The sequence below is a fragment of the Anser anser genome (genome assembly GCF_964211835.1).
Source record: "Anser anser genome assembly, chromosome: 4".
NCBI lineage: Eukaryota > Metazoa > Chordata > Aves > Anseriformes > Anatidae > Anser > Anser anser.
The window spans coordinates 55,417,042-55,439,739 of record NC_139724.1 but is presented as its reverse complement, the minus strand read 5'-3'; the positions used below and the strand labels follow the sequence as shown (position 1 = coordinate 55,439,739).

General features: G+C 37.8%; 1 protein-coding gene across 2 annotated transcripts in view; it reads left to right on the top strand.

Moving 5' to 3' along the window:
* The window catches only part of NWD2 (NACHT and WD repeat domain containing 2), a 59,467-nt gene that overhangs the window by 14,860 nt on the left and 21,909 nt on the right, over positions 1 to 22,698 (top strand). The window contains exons 2-3 of one of the 2 annotated variants that reach the window (XM_083835683.1): positions 6,189 to 6,277; positions 11,228 to 11,344. In XM_083835683.1, the coding sequence (XP_083691809.1) occupies positions 6,189 to 6,277; positions 11,228 to 11,344 (206 nt within the window). Of the gene's footprint in view, positions 1 to 6,188; positions 6,278 to 11,221; positions 11,345 to 22,698 lie in introns of those variants that run through there. The other variant, XM_083835684.1, reaches the window with a different exon arrangement.

Genomic DNA, 22,698 nt, shown 5'->3' with positions numbered 1-22,698 from the left:
TTGTGGTTTTTAGTTTGGTTAACAAATGGCCTTCAGTCTGTCCAGTTTCTCATTTCCCTTTTTGGAGACCTGAAGGTAGAGACCTGAAGCTTGGTGGTGGTGTTTGGGAAGGGGACGCTGGAAGAAATAACCTAGACCAATCTGTTCCCTTCCCAGTCTACCTAAACAGAGTCTTGGGGAGCTTTGGATGCCTATTGCAATGTTCTCTAGACACAGAAATCCCAAAGGAACCAAATGTCAACAGTGTTTAGAGTTAATTTTCTAGGAAGTCAGGGTGCTGGGAAACTCAAGGCATTTTTCCCTCTCTTAGCAGCTACATGATTCAAACTCATTGTTTGCAAAGTGCTCTGAGATTCTCAGATGAAAGGCACTATAGAAATGCAAATGACTTATTATTATGGTATTATTTTCAGATACAAGGTTTCCATAATATTTAGGGACATTTGTTACCTATTGGTATTCAAAGCTTTTAGTTACAGGGGTAATACGCAATGCTATTGTGCAGTATTAGTAAAAAAAAAAAAAAAAAAGGCAGTTTAAAAGGAATAATTCAGTTGAATAGTTGTATGTGACAAGAGCATACTAGTATTAAGAGGTTTGGCAGCCACTTCCTTGCTTGGTATTGCTGCTAAGTAATTTTTAACCTTATTTGCATCATATCCTTAGATAATTCTTATACAGAAATTCTCACTGCAGTTAGTAGACAAAGGTTATAAAACGCACATTTTTAATAATGAAATGCATTTAAAAAATCCCAAGGCAAGAATCCATCCTACCCACCCAGCAAATCTAAGCATTTAGAATAGTTCAAGGAAGAGGATAGATAGGTTTCTTAGTGGATATGCATTTAGGACTGCTTACAAGATGTCCTCTGCTCCTCCAGGGTTTCAGACCTCTGTGGATGCACAACAGATCCCAACATTGTGTTAAAATAAACCTATTTGTGTGCATTTACACCAGCAACTAAGCTAGCAAAGAAGTAGGCTGTGAAAGAAGTGAGGTCAGGATCTCCACTCAAGCTTCTGTACCGATGCACTGCAAAGCGTTGGTACACCGAGCACAGAGAAATGACACGGGAATTGTTTCTTTGGTGTATACAAGGAGCAAGCAGCTCTTCCCTGGGTGACCAGAGGTGTAACGATACCGTGCAAACACATGGTAACAGGATGGTGAGCAACATCCTTACGGAGCTGTGTCAAGCCTTGGTTGGATGGAAGTCACGGTGGGACTGCAGCCCGTGCACATGAAGCAGCCTTTCCATCGCTGTGGCTCGACTCTGACCAGTACAACCATCAGCGAGAAGAGAGGCTGGGCAGCCTGCACTGAGGGCAGAATATCTGGTGCTTGCAAACAGGCACTTTCACAGGGCTTCAGTGTTAACTCCTGTTCGCTTCCATATATGTTTTGGAATTAATCTTCAGCTGGGCTATTTTCCATGACATATTTTATCCCAGAGATTAATGTTCGGCAACTGTTTGTACATACACATCATCTGTTTACTAACATGAGAATGTAATATGTACTTTCCCTATTAAAAATAAAAGTGACTTTAATAGGAAAACAGCTGGTGTTTGAAGGTCAGACTTTAGCATGGAAATAGTTCACACTGAGAAGCAGCACCCTGGAGTACTGTAATGAAAATTGGCAGTGATTTGACTGAGCTGCAAGCCTTCAGAAATCACACCTCACACGAACAGTCCTGCTTAAACAGTGATTGCCTATTATTTGGCAGAAAGGCTGTAAATGTGTACGTGGCTAATTCGGTGCTGTCCTCAGAACTGTACTGGGGATGCACGGAGAGCAGGAGGGCCCTGACGGTGGTCTCAGCTCAGCGTTCAGCCTCGTCAGAGCATCTGGTTTCTAAGGGTCTCCAGTAGGTCTAAACCCACTGGAGCCAGCTGTCGTTTTTCATTGCCTATACAGCACGTCAGAAACAGCCTGTCTTCTACCTAGAAGTAGTTAAGAAAAAAATAAAAAGGATTTCAGATCAGCTTTCTAATCACGAGCACTGACAAAAGGTTAACTGCAGCTGAGGCAAAGTGCAGGACAGGTAGGAAGGAGAGCATGGCAGTGGACTGGCTTATGAGGCAGCAGTCAGCAAGAGCTAGCACCTGTAGGAAAGGTGTGGGTTCACCAAGACACTGTCTTACTTGAGACAATGCCATTTTTGTGGTTGATTGAACGCTGGAGATGAGCTTAGGGTTATTATTTTTACGTCTTGGCTTACGTTTTTGCAGATACAGTTTCATAACCACAGTTTGTTGTGGGCTATCACTTGGATTTCAGAGCATCTGAATTACCATTAGAAGGTGCATAAAGCTCGTCTCGCAGCTCCTGTCTCATGTTGTCTGCTAGAAGAATGTCATTCAGCTAATCCGTTCATCTGTAGCAGCAGCCTGGAAGCTGGAATTTGCCTGCGTGACATTCTTGTTGTTGGGAACTGCCAGCTTCACAGATTTGCTGTCACTGTAAATCAGGTTAGATTTTATTTAATTAAACCGGCTTATCTGCCATCCATACTAATTATTGTAGCTTCTCTTAACTAGATGCAATTCTGTTTCCTTAAAGTTTCACAAGCTATTATGAATACAGCAATTCTTCAGTTTCATTAATGTAGTCACCAGACTCAAGACTCCAATTAAATAAGCACATTCCGTTAGAGTTGGAGGTAAGGATTAGAATACAGGATAGGTATGCTGAGTGTCTTATCCAGAACACATTTCTAGTTGAAGGAATGTTTTATCTCTTTTTATGTGATTTTTAGGATCTTAGAAATGTAGCACTGCTCTTGCAGCATGCTGTTTCGTTTTCTGAGCAAGCCTCTACAAGTGATGCTGCGGGGAGCAGTACCACGTCTGAGACTAGAGCCGGTGGGGTTCTGCAGGGTGGGTCCTGGGGATGTAAATGGAAAGCAGCAGAATGCGGGCTTATCTGTTGTATACCTATAACAGTGTATTTCCCATCTATCGTTCAGTCACATTTCCTCTTAATTTCTGCCTTTTCTCAGTAACTTTTTTTTTTGTTCCTGCAGCTTAGCTGATTTTAGTTCCCTGTTAACACTGTCTTCTGTCATGCTGATCATTTAAGTGCATATAGTAATAGTGAATTGCTGCTTCCTTAACAATAAAGCTATGGTTGTGATTAATTTCAGTTTACAAAGGGACAAGAATCATTTTTGGTTTAGCTCAGTAACTGACTAGTAAGCCGGTTTTCAACAAAGTTTATTCTCCTCATTTGTGAAGATACGATGCTCTGTGTTTTGGTAGACTTGCATGACAAAACATGCCTGTGTTAAGGCAAAGAACATAGAATATATCGTCTTGTATCGATGGTTGATCTAAGGGCCTCAGTAGCTGTGAGGGGAAGAAGAAAAAATGTGAGGTATGTGAAATGAAGCGAAATACACGGGTAGCTTTTATGATAAGTTACAAGCAACACTGTGCAGTACAATGACTCCAGCCGAGTACTGAGAGAAGTTGCTTTAGAGCAGAAATAGCACTGCTGCGTCGGCACGCTGCAACCCTCAGGCTAATTAGCCTTGTTAGCTGTGTACTACATCCTGTAAGAAAAGGTTGACTTAGGCACTAGGGTATGAGAGAGAATTAATGACTGTGGATCCCAAGGAGGGAGCAACTCATCCGTCCTTCGTGCTCATTTATGGAGCTCTGGGCTGTAAGTGTTGGTTTTTGCACTCCCTAAACATTTGCAGGATGCATCCGTGTTCATCCAGATCTGGAGCACATTTCTGAGATCATCGCCATCTAATACGCTTTGACTCACATCACAGAGCAGTGTTGGTATGCATGAACTGAGTTTCTTTTGGATGAAAAAGATGTGCGGGTCTGATGTACTCCAAGTACTTGTGGGGGTTGAGCCCAAATGGGGTTGAAATCCCCCGAAACAGGGAGTCCAGATTATTAAACCAAACCTATGGGTTTTTCTGAGAGACTGGATTGCTGATTGCAAGTGGAGCTCAGGAGGTCATCCGGGCTAACTTCCCTCTTGAAGAGTGCTGCCAGCATGAACTCGGTCAGCCGTGGGCTTTTTGTGTCCAGTTGAGTTTTCAAAAGCTCCAAGGACAGAGAGTCACAGCCCCTGGACAGCCAGCTGCAGCTTCTCCTAATGTCCACTTGAACATCCCAAGCTGTAGCACGTCATTGTTGCCTTTGTTGTGCTGACACTGCCAAAAAAAGCTTGGCTCTACATCTTTTTAACTGCCCTAGAAGCAGTTGTAGGCTGGGGCTGGTTCCTCCTTTGCCTGAACAAGGCCAGATCCCTCAGTCTACCCTTGTGGGCCGTGCGCTTGGCCCCGACCACCTCAGTAGCCTCTCCAGTTTCCTCCACTTCCTCCTGGTTTGGGGTGCCCAGAACTGGGTGCTGCACTGCTGATGTGGCCTCTCCTGTGCCAAGGAGAGGGTAATAACTTCCCAAAAGGGAAACGAGAGAGTGAGATTGAGCTCCTCAGTGTAGCCCAGAACAGCGTCTGCCCCATTTCCAGTGTTCACTTCAGACACACAGAAACTGCACTGCAGATTTAGGATCTCCCCTTGCATGGTGTGCCCACAGTCACATAGAAATTTTACAGTGGAGCAACATGACTTATGCTTCTGGACCATTCTTTGTCTTCAGAAGACCTTAGCATGTTTAGTGGATTTTAAAGCTAGAAGTCATAAATACGTAACATTGTTGTACTTAGGGTGTTTTATGAAAACTGCCACACCTCTGACTTTCTTCCACATCAAAGGCTTGTGGAGGAAGGGTTGTGGTAAATCAGATTGAGTGGATTAAGCTCGCGGTTGCACTTTTGAGCCTTTGTGGTATAGCCTTTTTACATGAATGCAGATTTCACAAGAAATAATTTCTCTGGAGGCGTTCTGGATTATTTTCTGTTTATAAAGAACAATGGTATTTTTACCACACATTTGTGAAATCCATAATTTAATTCAGTACGCTAAATTCTTGATCTCCTCCTTGGTATTTTAGTATACCTCTGAAATATTACACAATCTCCTAGAACTGTCAAAATAGAAAAAGAGTATAAATCTGTGGCCTTGGTTCTGTGAACAGACCTGTGACTTTAAATGTATCGACTGTGGCTGTGATAAACAAAACATTATTAGACTTGAACACAAGTCTTTGGTTTACAACAGTATAGGACTTGTTAAATCAGTTTTAACCTATTAGTTTGTTGCAGTTTAGTTATACAAACATTGCTTTAACTGCAGTAGGTGTTCTCCATCACTTATAAGTTAGCCTTGTTTCTTTTTTTTTTTTGTATCATGCAGCACTTGGAACTAGTGGTTTACAACAGTTGTGTTTTATTTGTGAAAATAACTTAGCAACGGTGTCAGCCCTCTGTGTCTTAACGCAGGCAACACTGGCCACAATCTAGGCCTAGTCAAATCCATCACATATCTTAATCTTATTTGGAGGGACAATAAAATATATTATTTATACAAGGTCTAATTACAAAACAAATCTACTTCAAATCCGACTGGCTGTTTCTTGAGTGATATGTTTTATATGAATGTGTTCAGACTAACTTGGACAGACAGAATGTAGCAATATTTTTGGCATGCTATTACAATATTGTACTTTATTATCAAAATATGTCATTTTGCATGGTGAGAATAACATGATGTCAGAACTGCACATTTAGTATGCTATCGGGAATCACCTGGACCAAAAAATACCATAAGTAAGATGCTATTATTTCTTTCTGCCTTTTAAGGTACTATCAGGTTGAAGTTGTTGAGGAAAGTGATAGCATTTGACATTATGTCATTAACTAATGTTATTAGTTTATTTCTAAGTGCAATAGTCTGTTTCATCTTTGGTGTATCTCTTTGTTTTATGTTTCTAATTAGTAAAATCCAACTTCCTAAAAATTACATTGAAGTCAAACTGCTAAAGAAATACTTATTGCTGAATGGCAAGATGAATTCAGCTGCACTTTACTGAAATATACACTGCATATGAAGATAGGTATTAAACCTGATGTTGCACACATAAACGCATTTATGTGAAACAAAAAAAGTACAACATACAGTTTGGAGATCAAATCCTAACACTACATTTTCATCAGGGGTGTGTTTGTGAATTTTAAGGGCTCTTTTTATGTGGATAAATCAGTATCTCTGACTGAAAGCAGAGAGTTCATATAAATAACATCTTTTTTCCCAACACAGATACAATAGCAGAAAGGAATGCCCTAAGAGAGCATGTGTATCCTAAGCTGAGAGAATTCTGCAGGGAAAACTATGGCCTGGAATTTCAGGTAGGTTTTATTGAATCTTGCATTATGATAAATACTATTTCTTGCAATTAACTCTGTTCAGAATGTATAATGTTTCTGAATGTTGTAATTGTTGTCTTATCATTGGTAAAATAGAAAATTACAAAAACTATATTTCATATATATGAATTGTACTGCATCGACGTACTTAAACTATCTTACTGGCAGATTTGAGGTAAATCCAGAACAGATGAAAAAACTGCGCAGTTTTACAGCATGATATCTCACTGTTGGCACAAGCAATACAGCAACCAAGTGACAACTTTCACGTTAGAAACTTAATCAAACCATCTGTATTTTAACTGTTTAAGGATAAATAATATCAGAGCTGAAATACTGTGCTCTGATTCTAGAAACCATACGAAAGTTAATGTCATCCCTGCAATATATTTTTAATTTCATATCGTCAGCATTATATTTCATCATCTGCATAGTCCCCTAATTGTTTTAGCTACTTACCGGTTTGTCTTCTACTCTAATGTGGAAAATGATTTAACCAGGTGAGTATTGAAAATCTGATTTAAAAAAATGAATTGAATGTGGAATATTTCAACAAAATTCCTATTGTGCCTATAGTATAACGCCTATAGTTCCTATGCTATGGGATTTGCTTCCTTTAATGTCAATCATAACATTCCCATTGCTTCATTCAATTCAAATTTTCCTTTGTACTGTGGAAGACACATACACAAATTTGGTAAGAGCCAATTAGTAAAAAAGTACAGTTACATTTGATTTAAAACGCACAAGTTTGGCATTGCAGTTACATTACTGATAGTTTTAAGTCAGGTATATCCTCATTCACAGTCCAGTAAGGTTAATCAGACCCATTTATGTCAGCATGCCTTGAACTAGCTCTCTGTTAAGAGAAACAAATGCAGCATGCAATGTTGTAAAAATGTTTGGTTTTTCAAAAAATCTGGTTCTAAATCTTCAAGCCTTCTTCACATATTAATGTTACCATCCCATCTCACTGACCCCAGAAACTCATCTCTCCTGAGTATAGCTTCCTTGACAACAACTATTGCCTTTTAGATAGCATCCTGTTCCTCACAGTGTGTTATTCCTGATGTACGTGCAGCTGGCTTTTAATCAAAATAACAAGTTCTTGAATTAGGATATTTGGTCTTAATTCCCTGAGTCACAATGGAGCTGCTGAGTCTGCATGGTGGTAAATTCCAGAGTGATTTCTGATTATGGCTATATAAGAACTTCCTCTGAAGGTCCTAGCTCATCAGCTGATTGGGGAGCCCCAGGTGCAGTGATACATGCAAGGAATATCAAAAGATACTGAAATAACAAAACATTTCTCTCCTGTTACTACCACGTGATATTCATGGAAAATGCCAATATAAACTCTCTCAGCATCTTAATTTCTCAGTCATCTTTGAGGAGACATGTCAGGGAGAGGAGGGAAATGTCTCCTCCAAACAGATCATAATCCACTGAATTCTTAGTGGGAGAAAGCATGTCTGTCTTCAGCTGAATTGTAATGTAGTCTCTAGGGGAGGAATAATTAAGTTTACTCTAGTTGATATTCATGGAAGCAAATTATTTTATCTTATAGTTTCAACACCAGGAGAGTCCATATGTGATATGAGGTCTGAGAGACAGCTCCACTGACACATTTCTGGAAACAACTAGAAAGTTATCACATTACTGAGGAAGCAAAGTAGAAAAACTTGCACCCAAAATTACCAAGGGAAAATAGTAAAGTATTCTGGGGGAGGCCCTGAGGTAGACTTTTTCTGCCTTTCCTACTACTGATGGATTGTGTTGTTTCTTGTGATGTTTCTTGTGTTAGCATGCAAAATCAACACAGCTGATTTTAATGCAGTGGTGTCCAGAAAGTATCATGTACTTTTCAGTTACAGAGATACATTTATATTTCCCTCTGCAGACCAGAACACATAACCTTGCATCCTGTTACATGATCCTGTACTGAACAAATGTGAGCGACCTCAAAGGTCTACCACAAAGGCATTACTATATAGGCTGCTCTGAAAACACCCTCTGCATGATACATCATGACCTAAGTGAAATGCGTTCCAAGACATTCATTGCTCCACCTACCACTGAGTCATCTGGCTCCACTGATAAGCGCTGCAGGTGTTGCAAGGCATGAGATCTGTCAAGCATCCTAAAGTTGGTGGGAGCTGTTGGGGAAGATAGCCACCTGTGCATAGAAGCAGAACAGAATGTGTTAAATCTCTCTATGGATTTTATTGTTCAATGCACTTCCTTTTCTATAGAATCAGCAAATATTGCTGAAAAACAGGTATCGGTTAAGACAGAAATAAAGTTAGCAGAGAAACATGCTTCCAGAATGCATGGTATTTTATACCTGGAATATAGGGTTTTGGGGGCACGGGGGAATACAGAGTAGTTAAAGTAGTTGTAATAGAAAAATTTTGGAGGATAACTAGCAGTAGTTAACTAACAGCATATTCTTTTGTTCTTGGGAACAATGGGACTGTTTCAAATCATTTTCACTGTGTGATGCATGTGTGAGGAAAGTAGAGTCTTTGCATGAATGAAAACTTTAGTGTCTGTAAGCAGTCAGATGTGATAGAGAAAATTATTCCATTTAATTAGAAAAATTATGAAACTATCAGATTGGTAGGACAAAAGCTAAAATAAACAAGGGGAAGCACTGAATCGTGAATGAGAAGTCTCCATTAGGTGACTTGTGTGGAACTAACCTCGAGCAGTGTCAGCCCATCTTGTTGCACTGGCTTTTGCACAGAGCACTGGTTGTCATCTCACTGTGACAGCCTTACTGAATGTAAGAGTGGGGTCAAGCCGTTCTTCCAAGTGTAAGTGAAAATATACTTCAACAGCAGACACAGCTGTCTTCCTGTTTCATTTCTTTAATGTAGTATATCCTATTTATTTTAGTTGGCACAAAGAATAACTGATAAGCTCCTCCCTTTGAAATTGGTGGTGCCTTCAGAGGTTTGATGGCTAAAACATTTCTTTTTGCAGGACAAATTATAAGACATTAAGATATTATGCACCAAAATTATGTTACCCAATAAAAATAATCTATAACCTTATAACACTTGGAAGGCAGGTGCCGAGCCCCTACAATATACAGTATCCCAGAGAATTTCCTCTTCACATTTACAGTGTTATCAGATTTCTGAACAGTTAATTAAAATAGAAATTGCCTCTATGTTTCAGATGAACTTGAGCAGCACAATAAATTTCTTCAACCACTAATTCAAATGTTTTTGACTGTATGCTAAGATGCTCTAATTTTATGACTAGAATACTTAAGCTCTATCATACATCATTCAAGTAATCAGACAGCTGAATACAATATGAAGTTCAGGAATGAAGTCATGTAGATAAATAACAGACAGGAGAGAGAAAGCAGAGAACACTTCTTTTTCCTAATCAGATTAAAAGACAAAGGGCAGAGAAGAAATGAGTAAAAATGAGGGAGATAGGAAGGCTGTTTGAGATGTGATTTTATAAGGCAGAAGACTCTTGTTCCAACAAAATTTTGGAACAGAGTGTCTGTAAAAAATAAAGATGCTAAGTGTATTTTCTTGGCAGTGTAAGCTACAATGCATTTATACTTAGGGCTGTTTCACTCATGATCAGTATATCACCTAGTGTGTTTGGCAACAGAGCTCCTACTCCAGCAAATGCTGACACAGGTCCCAAACTTTTCTGCCTGAAATAACCAACAATGCTGTTGGTAGTAAAATTAAACATGGGCATAAATACTTCTAGGATTAGGTCTTAAACCTTGTCATTTATTGTTATGAGAAATTTTCCAAGGAGATTAACCAGCTACACACCAGTGAATTTACATCAACCCACTGCTAGCTCTTATATTAAATCTTCAGGCCGATTTTTTGATCTGTTTAGACAACAATCAGTTTTGTGTTTGTGTTTCTCACAGCAAGACCAGGGTGCTCCCACAGTACAAATAATATTATAATAAGCAATATTGTGATGTATTCCTGTCTCAATACAATTTTGATTTTATTTTTTAAAACTGGCAGTTTGGACTTCTTTGTTCAAGGTACATACGTAACGTAAACTTCAACAGCAGCTTAAACTAGGGTGTAGTAGCATGTACCATAAGTTTTATTCCAAAATTTATAAATGCATACATATGTTCCCTGTTCTTTTAATTTCAGTTGTCCACAATAAGAATTCAGCCTCTTAGTTAAAATGTGTAGTGAAATCACACTTCATCGCTTAATTTCTTCAAATAAGTTTAACATCGCTATTCCAGTTTCTGTCAGGAGTTTGTTTGCATCCCATTACCATCACAAAGCTGAGTCTGTGGCTATAAATGAAAGGCTGAACAGCAAGCTGTCTGCCGTTGCATATCTGTACAATCTTTGCTTCCAAAGTGACAAAGACCAGCCAACAAAGGAAGCACGATATTACAGAACTGCACATATTCTTTCTTCTGAGCCATGCTCACAGGATGGTTTTATATCCTGTGGCTACAAGTGACATGGGGTGTCAAGTCGTAGTCTTGAATGTGATCTACAGCAAAACTCCCATTCATTTCCGTGAAGCCAGGATTTTATCAATGCTTTTGTCATTATTCTTACCTATCCATTATATGCAATCTAGTAGCAAATAGAGACTACATCAAATCAAGATCTTGTCATGCTAATCTCTTCACAAAAATATGAATGTGAAATGAGAGCCTGTCCCAGTCCTCGAGTGTACTTACAATCTAAACAGAAAAAAAATCTGGGAGGGAAAATAGAGGCTCAAATTGTTACTACTTAAGGAAACCCTGCCAGCCTACATGAGGACTGGATATAGATCTCATTGCCTTTCACAGCCCTGCAGAACAATGCCTAGCAGTACACAACATGCTGTCAAAGTTAATTTTTAATCTGATAAGTAGAAAGAGCATATGATACATTAACAATGTTACAAATTATTATTTTCCAGGTCATAGACTTATACTGGGGAGTTGAAGCAGATGAATGGGACAGTCCTGAGCTGCAGAAGACTCGCATGAAGCTGTTAGAAGATTGCCTGAAAAGTTCTGCAGGTCCATGTTTTGTTGTGGGTATAAAAATAATGTTCTCCTTTACAACAATAGTAGATTATTAGCTATCCTAACATGTCCATTTCAGTAACAAATGTATTCTTTTCTTCTTTCTGAATATTTGATATTCCTCACTGTACATTTCCTGTACTGCAACCAACAGTTTCCCTACACCACACTGTACAGTAACTGCGATTATTCCCCATGAGTGGAGAGGAGGGAAGGGTCTTTCATGAGCAGTCCCTATAGCAAGTTGTGTTTAAAAACCACAAGATGTGATTCTACTACCACCACAGCAGAAGAAGATGGACTGCTTGTGTAAGGAGGCCACCGCTAATTAATTCTTGGCATTTCTCAGACATGAATTATTGGCTGGCGTAGAAGGACTTAGTTGTAGAAGCGCAGCAGCAGGCAGGAGCTATCTGCTCTCATCTGTGTTTTGCTGTTTTGTGTGGTAAGCCCAGGACAAGTTAGGATGCCATTTATTAGTGTCTGAAAAGACTGGAGGTTAGAGACAACCTGAGGAGAATCTGATTCTTTGATTTTTCCTGCTCGCTGCCTTCTCTTCGCCAGACTACTGCTTTTAGGATTCTTAAAAGAGTCAGTAAAACTGACAAAAAGGATATATTTTCAGTGGCTGTTTTTATTAGGCATAAAGGAGAGACCAAAACATTATAAAAGCCATTATAAAGCCTTACCTATCTCTTTTAATGTCAGAAGTATCTTACAGTAGATGAACCTGTTGTTTTATATCAAGCTCAACAGACAGTTTTCAGCTATTCCTCGCAGCTTCTTAGCTGGAGCAATTTGAATTTATGAAGTCATGCCAAACACCACATAGGGCTGAACAACTGAAAGGCACTGACAGTAGACTGTATATAATCCTGGTAGGTATGCTTTTCTCCCTCCCAGTGAATCATATACAATAGATTTTGCTGTCACTGATTTTGTATTAACTATACAATTCAGAATAGTGTGAATTGTTACCTCTGCTGTGCTTAGAAAGATTTGTGCCATGTTTTAAGATGAACATAGGTCACTTGAAGAATATTTTAAGAGCAATTTAGTGCATGGTATGCTGACTGTATTAATTTTCAATGCATAGACAAAAAGTATACTGGCTTTTGATAAATGCATTTTGCCAGCTGTTTGGAGAGCTGCATATCCTCATTATCTGCAAAGAGTAAGGATGTTTTTCTTGAACTTTCTGGGTGGTTCTAGAGAGAGAGTCTCTAATGACTTTGGCAGTTCAGTGGTATGAACTGGACACTTAACAGCATCTATTAAAGTATCAAAGCAAAAGACAAGATGACTTAGGAAGAATGTTGCCTTATTTTTTATATGAGAGGTACTATGTGAAAGGGAGACTTCAGAGAATGTACAAAAATTACTACAATGAGTAGGATTTGCTATGATCAGGGATACTTCTATAAAAGATAAATATTTCTATTATTCCCAAACTTATTTAATTCATTATCAGCTGCCTTGAGTCTCTATCTTTGAGAGGAATACATGGGTGAGTTATGACATTTTTTTCTGTGTATAGTTATAGGACTGTGGAGACGTTAGGGTAAGTTTTCAGTTAAATTGCCCTCTATCAAAACTCTTTATTTGCATTTAAGAAGACAACCAACATTATTTTAACTATTGTAATCAGACCAGATGTTTTCAAGTAAGCATGCCTAATCCTGCTCAACCGATTTTGTCAGTTATTATACTGATCATTAGCAGAAGTTTTACTAAAATACAAGCATTTTGTTATTACAGACCTTTGTACCAACTTTCAAGGATTGGTCTGAAAGTAAAAAACAATGTTGCTTCAGTTTAGCGTACTACTGACTTAGAGCGGAAAGGCTTGGCATTTTTCTTTTAGCAACACCTGCAATTACCCATGTATGCTCTTAAACATGCATGTTCTGAATTCTCAGTGAAAGAAATGTCTGAATACACCATTGCTGAATAATTTAGCAGCTCAGAATTCTGAAACTATTAAGAACTGCCTGCATGACGTTGTTTCTAAAGAAAGAAGAGAAATCAAGCCAAACCAGAAATTTTAAACAGAATAAAACAGTCAGCAAAGAGGTTGCAATGAGCCAAAGACCTCAATATTAAGTCCAATTTTTCCAGCTATGGACAGGCGTAATAGCTCTCCCAATGTCTAGACTGGCAAAATTACAGAAATCTCTTTATGCACATTTGTTTTTTCCTCTGCTATACCTTTGTGGGATGGGTTTTATTTCATTTACAACACAAATTGAAGATGATTCCATTCCAGAAAGCATAATTAGTTCTAATTTATGGTAACATAATTAAAAACTGACTTTGGCAATGCAGACTTTGGGCAACTTCCCATTTCTTGAGAAAGTTCTGAAAAGCTTGCCATTTCCATTCAGCTGGGTGTTTTCTTACTTTTCAGTTGCTGCTTCCTTAATTCAAACTCAGATCTGGGATTAAATCTGAGTGTTCAGAATTAACTAACGGATATGAAATGATTATAGTAAGTGTGCCTGTATTGTGATATCAGATGAAGAGAAAATGAAATTAAAGTGCAGAAGTTAGAAGTCTTAAGCTTTCCTTCAGATAGAAAACAGCAAAAAACAAATGAAAATGTATTCGTAAATGAAAAGGAGGAAGCAGCTCTGAAAAAGTGGGTAATTCGTTTCCTGTGGCATTTTCTTTGGGAAGGTATGGTCCCCAACTTACCTGGTACCCAAGTTCTATCAACATTAGATCCAGTTAAGGGAGAGGGAAATTGTTGGGGCTTTCATTTGGGTTCTTGGTTGTTTGTTTGTTTTATCTATGTAAAAGCAGTACCTATAATACATGATCATTTAGAAACTCATAGCCCTTACTGTAGGTGTACATACATACTATGCTATTTTTGAACTACAAAGTTATCAAGATTTATGAGGGAAAAAAGTACTATTTCTGTAGGAAAAATATTTCCCATACAAGTTTTGTACAGAAATCATGCTGGTTGTCTCTGTACTTTAGATAGGGGGTTTGAAATGCGGTATATTTATTACATTGTGAACTACTAAACTCTGCAGTACATAATGATAACCAAGATCAAATAAATATGTCTCCAGTGCATCACTGGAACCTTTACATTTTGTCAGGTCATGTTTCCCAGTAACTTGATAAGAGATGGCAATACTGTCAAGGCATTAGAGTGACAATGACTGTTATGTTATCCCATTGCTAGTAATGATCATGAACAGGATTCATCTGTTTTGTGTCTATTCTCAATCCAGACTATACACCTTTAACAACCAGTAGAAAGGTGTAGTTACCTCTAGTAATATCTGAGTCATCTTCTTGAGGTGCACCTATTTCTCCATTGGCAGCAAAGAGACATGAGAAGGTAATTAGTTGCTAGTTGAGGAACAGAAGTGTAGTGTTTGATATTAAGGCTGTGCAGTGCTTGATATTTAGAGCGTTGTTAATCTATAGTGAATATTTGCAGAAAGAGTTTACTGCCCTTTTCCTGGGGTTCCCTAACTAGTAGGCGGTACTAACCTGCTGTTGTTTGCCCTTGGTACAGATGAAAGAATTGGCATGCTCCTCTGCCCTCCTCTTCGAACACACCCTGCAAGCTGTAACATGCGGGTGCTCTTGTCCAGCTGTGCAGCACCACGCAGTCTCTGCCTGAGCTCCTCTTCTTGCATGAGCACATCCTGAGCAGTTGTAAAATGAAAGGGAGAAATAGCAGTGAAGTGTGAGTTTGTCGCCTGTAACAGTTTGCTCAGTTCAACATGTTCGAATTTGTGCTTAGACGCTGGTTACACCAGCACTTTCAAATTGAATTGTAGCATATCAGACACAAAAACCTTGCATTTCAAAAGTCATTGGAAAATGCAGCACTGAATCATTGCACTGAAAGAATACTAATACAGTACTAATAAAGGTGCTTATTCTGTCTTTAAAACCTGAGCACATTGTAGAAATGGAGATCACTTAACCTCTTATTCCTCTTCACCTGATGCATTCACTGAAGTCCTAGTCCAAAATACAGGCTTTTTGGTTATAGGATAGGTTGTAATCTGCTTGTTAAAAAGAGCAGCCAGATGAGAAAATTCAGCAGGTGTTCCCATTCATTGTCTAAAGGGAATACTTAACGAGCTTTTGATAATCTTTGCTTATGAATTGTGTTTTGCATTACTAGTGATAGTCTCCCAAGACATGGCAAAAACTCAGAGGTACTTCCGTATTCATAACAGGACATACAGCAAAGGACTCTTCGTCCTTTGGACTCTGTCTTAGTAGAATTGTAGTCAACACAGTACAAAGACCAATACCAAATTTTAGCAAGTCTAAGCATGAACTTTGAAGTTTCTCAAGTACATTTTGAATGTGTAATTATGAGAGGATGAGCTTTCGCAGGTATTTTTTCCAAAAAGTACTGGTTCTCTGGGAAAAAAAAAAAATAGGACCAGCATAACTGGAAGCAAATTTCTGCAAACATGTACTGTGTTATTGTGGGATCCTCATCAATTATGATTTATCCTTCTGTGTGACTCCTCTTAAAAATACAGAGCATACTATCTTGGTTCTGGCCTGGCCCCCAGTTTTCTGATGCCTTTTCTGTGTGTTTGTTTTTTTTCTTCAATTAAATATTCAGTCAAATGAAGTGTCCAGGATTTTGGTGTCATATGAATATCATCAGACCTCTTGGTCATTGACTAATTTGCTTAGAAATTCAGTTCATTTTTATGGTCAGATAAAAGGCCAGCTACTATTTAGCAAAATCGTATAGGTAAAACAAGATCCCAAATGAATAAAAATTAATATTTTATTTACTCCTGAGATTTTTTTTTCTTTTTTTATCGCATACTAATGATACATGTTCAACTTTACTTGCTGTCCCTTAAGGTCAGCATACTTACAATAGTATAAGGAGGGATGCAACTTAGACATATAATAAGTTGTTTGTATAAAGTAGGTTCTGGACAGGTTCTCATTACAATGTGTTTCATTTGGACACATTTATACTGGGAAAACAAAATCACAACTTCAATGCAATTTGAAGTTGACCAGCAGTAAGGATGAGAGGCAGATTTATAAAGCAGATGTATGACTGCTATTGCTTAAGCACAATAACTAAATCAAATAACAGAAAACACTGAGTAGATTTGGCAACTGTCTAGAAATGAAGCAAATAAATACTTAAATGAATCCAGACTGAACTTTCAGCTTTGACAGGTACAAATCTAAGAGATTCTCCCCAGCCATCATTCAGATCATCTGGTCCAAAGAAGACCAGACCTTCTTCTACTTTTTAATTTTCTACCTGCTCTGTACAAACAAGAGATTGTAATTTACATTATCCCTCTGAAATTATTGACAGCTTGTTGTTAATTTCAGCATTAATGAGCTGTTAAGAAAGTCCTAACATTATAAAATTGGGCTTCCAGTAGGATTTTAAATGAATATTAGCAATTTACAATATTTGGCATGTCCTTAAATCACCCTGAAGTGAAATTGAAGATGAAATATGGTAAAATCAAGAAGCAAAATAGTTTTTACATTTCCAGATCTTTTTGTTCCTGCAGTATAATACATGCTTGAATCATTCTATGAAGCACACTGCTATGTGGTTTTCTTTGCTTGGTGCTAATGCTTGATAATTAATTCTAAGTGCATTCCAGCTCAGAGAAAAATCCAAATTGTTTTACTCCCAATTCTTAAATATTCCACTTCCAGATCAGTTCTGGTATTACCTTAGGATTTATTCCTGATGCGAAAACTTAATACATACAGGGTCTGGAACACCTGATTTACATTTTGCTTTTGCTCTCTGGGGAAAACAGCCTCATATTTAAAGTTAGGAAGACTGAAGTCAGGAAAATGTGTCTATATTAAAACAGTCAGGTCAGGGGGAATGCTAAGCACCAAGGAATTCAGCAGAAGTTAGAAAAGCTTAGTGCATTTCAGAATTTAATTTTCCTCAAGGAAGCAGATCTAGATTATAGTTTTTAAATGAATGAGGAGAAATAGCTGAAACCAGATGTAAGCACAACAGCCCACTTCTCCCAATAACATATATTCAAAGGAAGAAATATCAAACCATGAATTTTCTTCTCATTCAGCATCTGATTTGAAAGCCATCCAAATAAGAATTCCCACTAATATAAGTGGGTTTGGAGTCATACATCATATCAGGAATGGCTCCGTATGACTTGCTGGCATTAATGTTGGCATTAAGTAGAGGTCTGAGGACACTAATCCTGTTTTGGGATAACTGACAGGAAAGACTTTTTCGTAAACGTCAGAGGAGAGCTCTGTCTATTTTTTAAAACCCTTCAAAATGGAACCAGTAATTACATTTTAAAGGCATAGTATGTGACTTTCCCCTCGGCAAGCCTTGGTCTTCATTCAGACTAACAGGCCAACGGTGGATAACCCTTTTCCTGGTGTTTGTCTCTGAACAACACATATACACACAAAGTGGAATCGAGGGCAGGATAATATTATATGATTAAGCTATTGTAAGTGAGTTCCTTGATCTTCTTTAGGTCTGTGAATGTATTTTCCTGTGAATCATCTCTGATTCTCTAAAATTTAGGGCCTAAAAATTGTTATCCATTTTTCAACCATAATCCATTGAAAATAGCTACAAGATTCATCAGGCAGCTTTTGCATGCAACATCAAAACTGCATGTTTTTCAGTTGTTTCTTGATGTAGTCTTTAAATAGCTCGCATTTTAAGCCTGCAGAAGATTGTACATGATTTGTACTAAGTCACTGTGTTTCTTTTTTGGGACATAATTGGAATTTTTGGTGCTGCCTTCCAGAAAGGTTAAGTATGATATTTAATATGAATGACCATATTAGTGAGAATGAGATTTGCGTAAACTCAAATTTGCTTCATTCTGTTCATAATGTGTAGAGGAAGAAATAGGCTGCCTGAGATTTATGAGATCTATTTTTCTCTGGAGCCTCAAGAGCTGTACCAAACCATCTTCCGAGGTAGTATTCTAATCAACTAGATGTAATGTTCTACTCTGTAAATGAAACTGTATATCAGAAAGCCAACATGAGCTATTCTGCATGAGTGAGCGGGGAAAAAAAATCCTAAACTTTACAATCTCGCTTCTATGTAAAGAAACGGTGTACTTTACAGTATGTAGCAGGCATACTACTGTCAACTTTGTAGTTGATAAGTTCAAAGAGAACTCTTATTACTCTTGCTTGTACCTAGCACCTAGCACCTTCCATTTTCTAAAATCCAGAGATTCAGAAATTCTTTGATTCTCCAATAACATACCCACAAAGACCTACCCAGCAGGTAACAAGTTCACTTTCCAGTCTGAATATTCTAAAATGCTGGTATCAGCAGCACGTTTTTTTTTTTTAAAGATAATCAGAGTGCATATTTTTTTCTTCAAGGGTACTTTTTCCTTCAAGGAAAGATAATAATTTACAAAAGAAAAAATAAGAGAAAGTATTAGTGATCATCATGGTGATGCTGACATGCATCCATACACTGTTTCTTCTTTTCTCTTAAAATACTTGCTTTCAGTGCAAGGTGCTTATTTTGAAGTTGGCATGACATGCCAGAAGTATGACATGGCATACGTCTGTTAGTATGCCATGTAGCAGCTAAATATTATATACTTCTTTCTTTCATAGCTGGAAAACTTCACACTAGTTTTTTACTCTGTTCAACCTGGAAAAAATAAAGCAAAGAACACTTGCTTAGAATGCTACAGAGACCACAATTATTATGAGTAAACTACATATTCTTTGTCAACTATTTCTCAAAGCATAGAAACTATTTTAATACTTATTTTTTTTAAAAAAGACTACAGAGTACTTGTGCTACTCATGGCTGGAACAACAGCACATCACCTGGCCACATCGTTTAGCAGAGTGTGTACTCTGTCTCTCTGTCATGCTATTTCATGGCATGGGCAAAATAGTATTTTTACTGAGAGAAGTGTCATGACCTAAAGTCCTTTGCTATTTTTTATTCATTTCCATGCTGCAGAACTTTTAAACATTTGGCTAATGAGTTGACCTGTTACTTGCAGTCAGTATTAGCATTTAGTGCTTGTACAACATGTATTTTAGTTTAAAATTAGTGTTAGAAAAGGCATAAAGATAACCCACTAGAAAGCTACTACAGCTAAAGTTTTATTTTGACCTACTTCACTCTTGAAGTATAGCAAGTGCAAGCCAAGAGGATTTGTAAAGGTGATTTTTTTAAACTATGTTGTAAATGGAAAACTAATATTGGGTAATATTGAAGAACAGCAGATTTTGAAATGTAGCAGTTGTGAAGATGACTTTATGAAAGAATGGGTTTATATTTCGTATAAACTAAATTATTAGGGTTAGTATTCTCTTAATATTTGGTAATGTGAATTGACTAAAGATTGCTGGCACTCTTAATACTTCAAATAATATTGTTTTCATAAGTCACAACCTTTGTCAGGTGTCTAAAGGATGTGGTTTATGAAGGCAAGGAAAGTTTTAATTTCTGTTCTCACAGTGCTTTCTTTAGTCTGTCTCCTTTTGATAGATATCATTAAATAAAGAATAAGAGTGGAAACAGTAGAGTGAATATTTTAAGATACTTGTCCATTTGATGTGGCTTTTTTTAAGCTACAAAATAAGATGTGTGTATTTCTATTTTCCTTAGATGCTGTTTTAGATTGTTCAAATGGGATGAAATTGTTCTATCATCCAAAATCCCTAATTACATCATTGATTCATGATTTTTCCAAATCATGATAGCAGTCACAACAGAAGTTTTAAGACATTTCAACTTAAAGCAATCACGTTTTCATGCAATAAGTAACATTCCAAGTAACTAACATTTTACATGGTTAGTCTGTGACCATTGGGGATTTTACATTATTGAGAAAAGATTTGCTGTCCTTCCAATTAAAAAATAAATAAATCTTCAGAACAACAACAAAAAATGTTGTCAGGTGGCCAGTGATGCAGAATACCCAGGTGACTGGAAATCCAGCCTTCCAGTCACTTTCAGTGGGTTGTTCAGGGTCCAATCTAAACACGATTAGTGAGCATGAACAGAGGAGGAATATCTGAAGACCATACCATGCCAGAGGAAACATGCTAGCTCTGTCCAGACACAGATGAGGCACATGTACATGGGCAAGCGTTTGCAAAGAGTATCGCACTTTTATTTTTATTGGTCCCCGACTGGTGCACTAAGACTAGACTTGAGTGCTCTTCATTAGCTTGCACAGAGAATGGTAGAGGACTTTGGGCATCAGAACTTGAGCCAATACACTTACTTGAAATGCCAGCTCCTATAGTTCTCAAGCAATTTCCCACTCATCATCACATTTGCTGTCAATGTCCAGTCAGTTTGTTCCTCCAGCCATGAAATGACAGAGCCTTTTCTCCTCTTTTTGCTTCAGGTCAGTTTCTTTGGAGATCCCTTCCATATTTTTACTTTTTCTCCTTAACTGTTACTGCAGTTTAAATTATTAGCTCCTTCCATGGAGCCTGCAGCTATGCTAATGTCCTGTGTAGCCTCCTTCAAATTTACTGCAGTTTAATAAACCAGAAAAACAGTTCTTCCCCTCCAGGCGTGTGAAAGGTAGGGAACACAGATGCAAGTCATGTAAGACCATGCAGAATTGACTGATACTTCTGTATCAGTCTTGTGTTTACTGGGCCACCATACTGCTAACATTGTTGTGGAAGGCAAATTATAGTCTTTCTATATGCATCTCTTCTTGTGCAAGGAATTATCTAATCGTTTCTTTTCACCTTTGAAGACGATTGATGAAGTATCTGTTCAGAGCGTACCAGCCACCAACTGTCCAAACAAGGCCTGAAACCACTGCCAGCTGGCTTGGAAGAGAGAATGTTTCATTACAAATGGCAAATAAGGATACAAAAAATCATAAATAAAAGTCATAAAAATCCAGAAACTAATCAAAATTAATAATCCAGGCCATTCCACGTGTACTTGCAAAGCAGATTTGGTGTTACATCAGTTCATAAAAATTCATAGAAATAAGAGTGGCCTCCTACCCAGGATGTGTCTTAGGCCTGGTATATATAGCAAGGCTCATGCTCAGAAAGACTAATCAAATAGTCATTATACTGTACCATCCTCAATAACTAGAGAGGCTTGGCTAAGGCTTGCCCATATTAGTTCCTGGTTTGCCCAGCTTCGGCTGTTGTTGGATCCCTGCTATCAGTTGGAATAGGAAATAGCCAGTCTGTTTCCCTGCACAGACTCGTCTTCAATCTTCCCAAAGAAGTCCTGTTTCTCTTTTGCTGAAGGGATAGAAGACTATCCCTTTGAACCCACGTTTCTCTTGTGCTGACACTACATAACAGGAGGAATCATAACCCCAAACCATTATTGAATACAGCTTGCTGTAAGATCAGCAAAACCATCTGAATCATTTAGGCAAGATAAGTTCTAAGCAAGGTTGTTAACATCATGCCATTCTTACTTCAAATATCAATAATGTAATCAATAACAAAAAAATCTTACTCTGTCGTCAGTCATAATTTTTCATAGCAAAATTTTAGGAAGTTTGACATTGTAAAGTCAGTGGCTTTCTAAAGACATTTAGAGTGTTTTTCTGTTGCTAAAAGGATCTACTGGGATCGTACCTAACTGACGCTACAGCTGTGAAACATTACATTAGGGTGGGGGGGGTACATTCACCTGTAATATATCAATTTCAGAAAAGATAAAAGTGCATCACAATCCTGTTAACTCCTCTTTTTTTCCTTTTTAACTTAGAGGTAGAATCACTTTTTGTGTGAACAACAAAGTACCACCATGTCATGAGTAGCATCTGCAATGAAGAGAGGCTGACAGTTGTTCTTCTCCAACCTCTTACATTCCCAAAACATCAGGGATAAGATTTCCAGTTGGTCTTATTGGAGGCAGGGAATAATGTCCTGAGATCATATTCCTTTGAAAAAAAATGGTTTCAGGCTCTGTGTCTTCCCGAGTGTTCTTCTGCATTAAATCCATTCTCTAAAGTTACATCATCTCCCTCTTAAAAATATACTAAATGACAAGAGCATTACTCTTTTTTTTGCTTTAGTCTATTCTAAATTCAAATTAGAGGACGATTTCCTGTGTCTGCCAAGTCACATAAAAGATGCAGTGCATAGGATGGAGTACATCAAAATAATCATTTACCCCTGCTGCTTTAATTTTAGCTTCTTTTGTCAAATCCATGTGATTTCTTGTGTAAACTTTGGTTTGGTCTTCTCAAGTCCCAAAAGAGCTGATACTTCTCTTTGTGATCCCATTCCTCCATGAAAGAACATCTAGATTTTTACCAGTTTTCTGTTTCCCTTGAGAAGGAAGAGATTTGCTTTCCTGACCTCCTACAGTCCTATCTGGAAACAGTCTCACTCC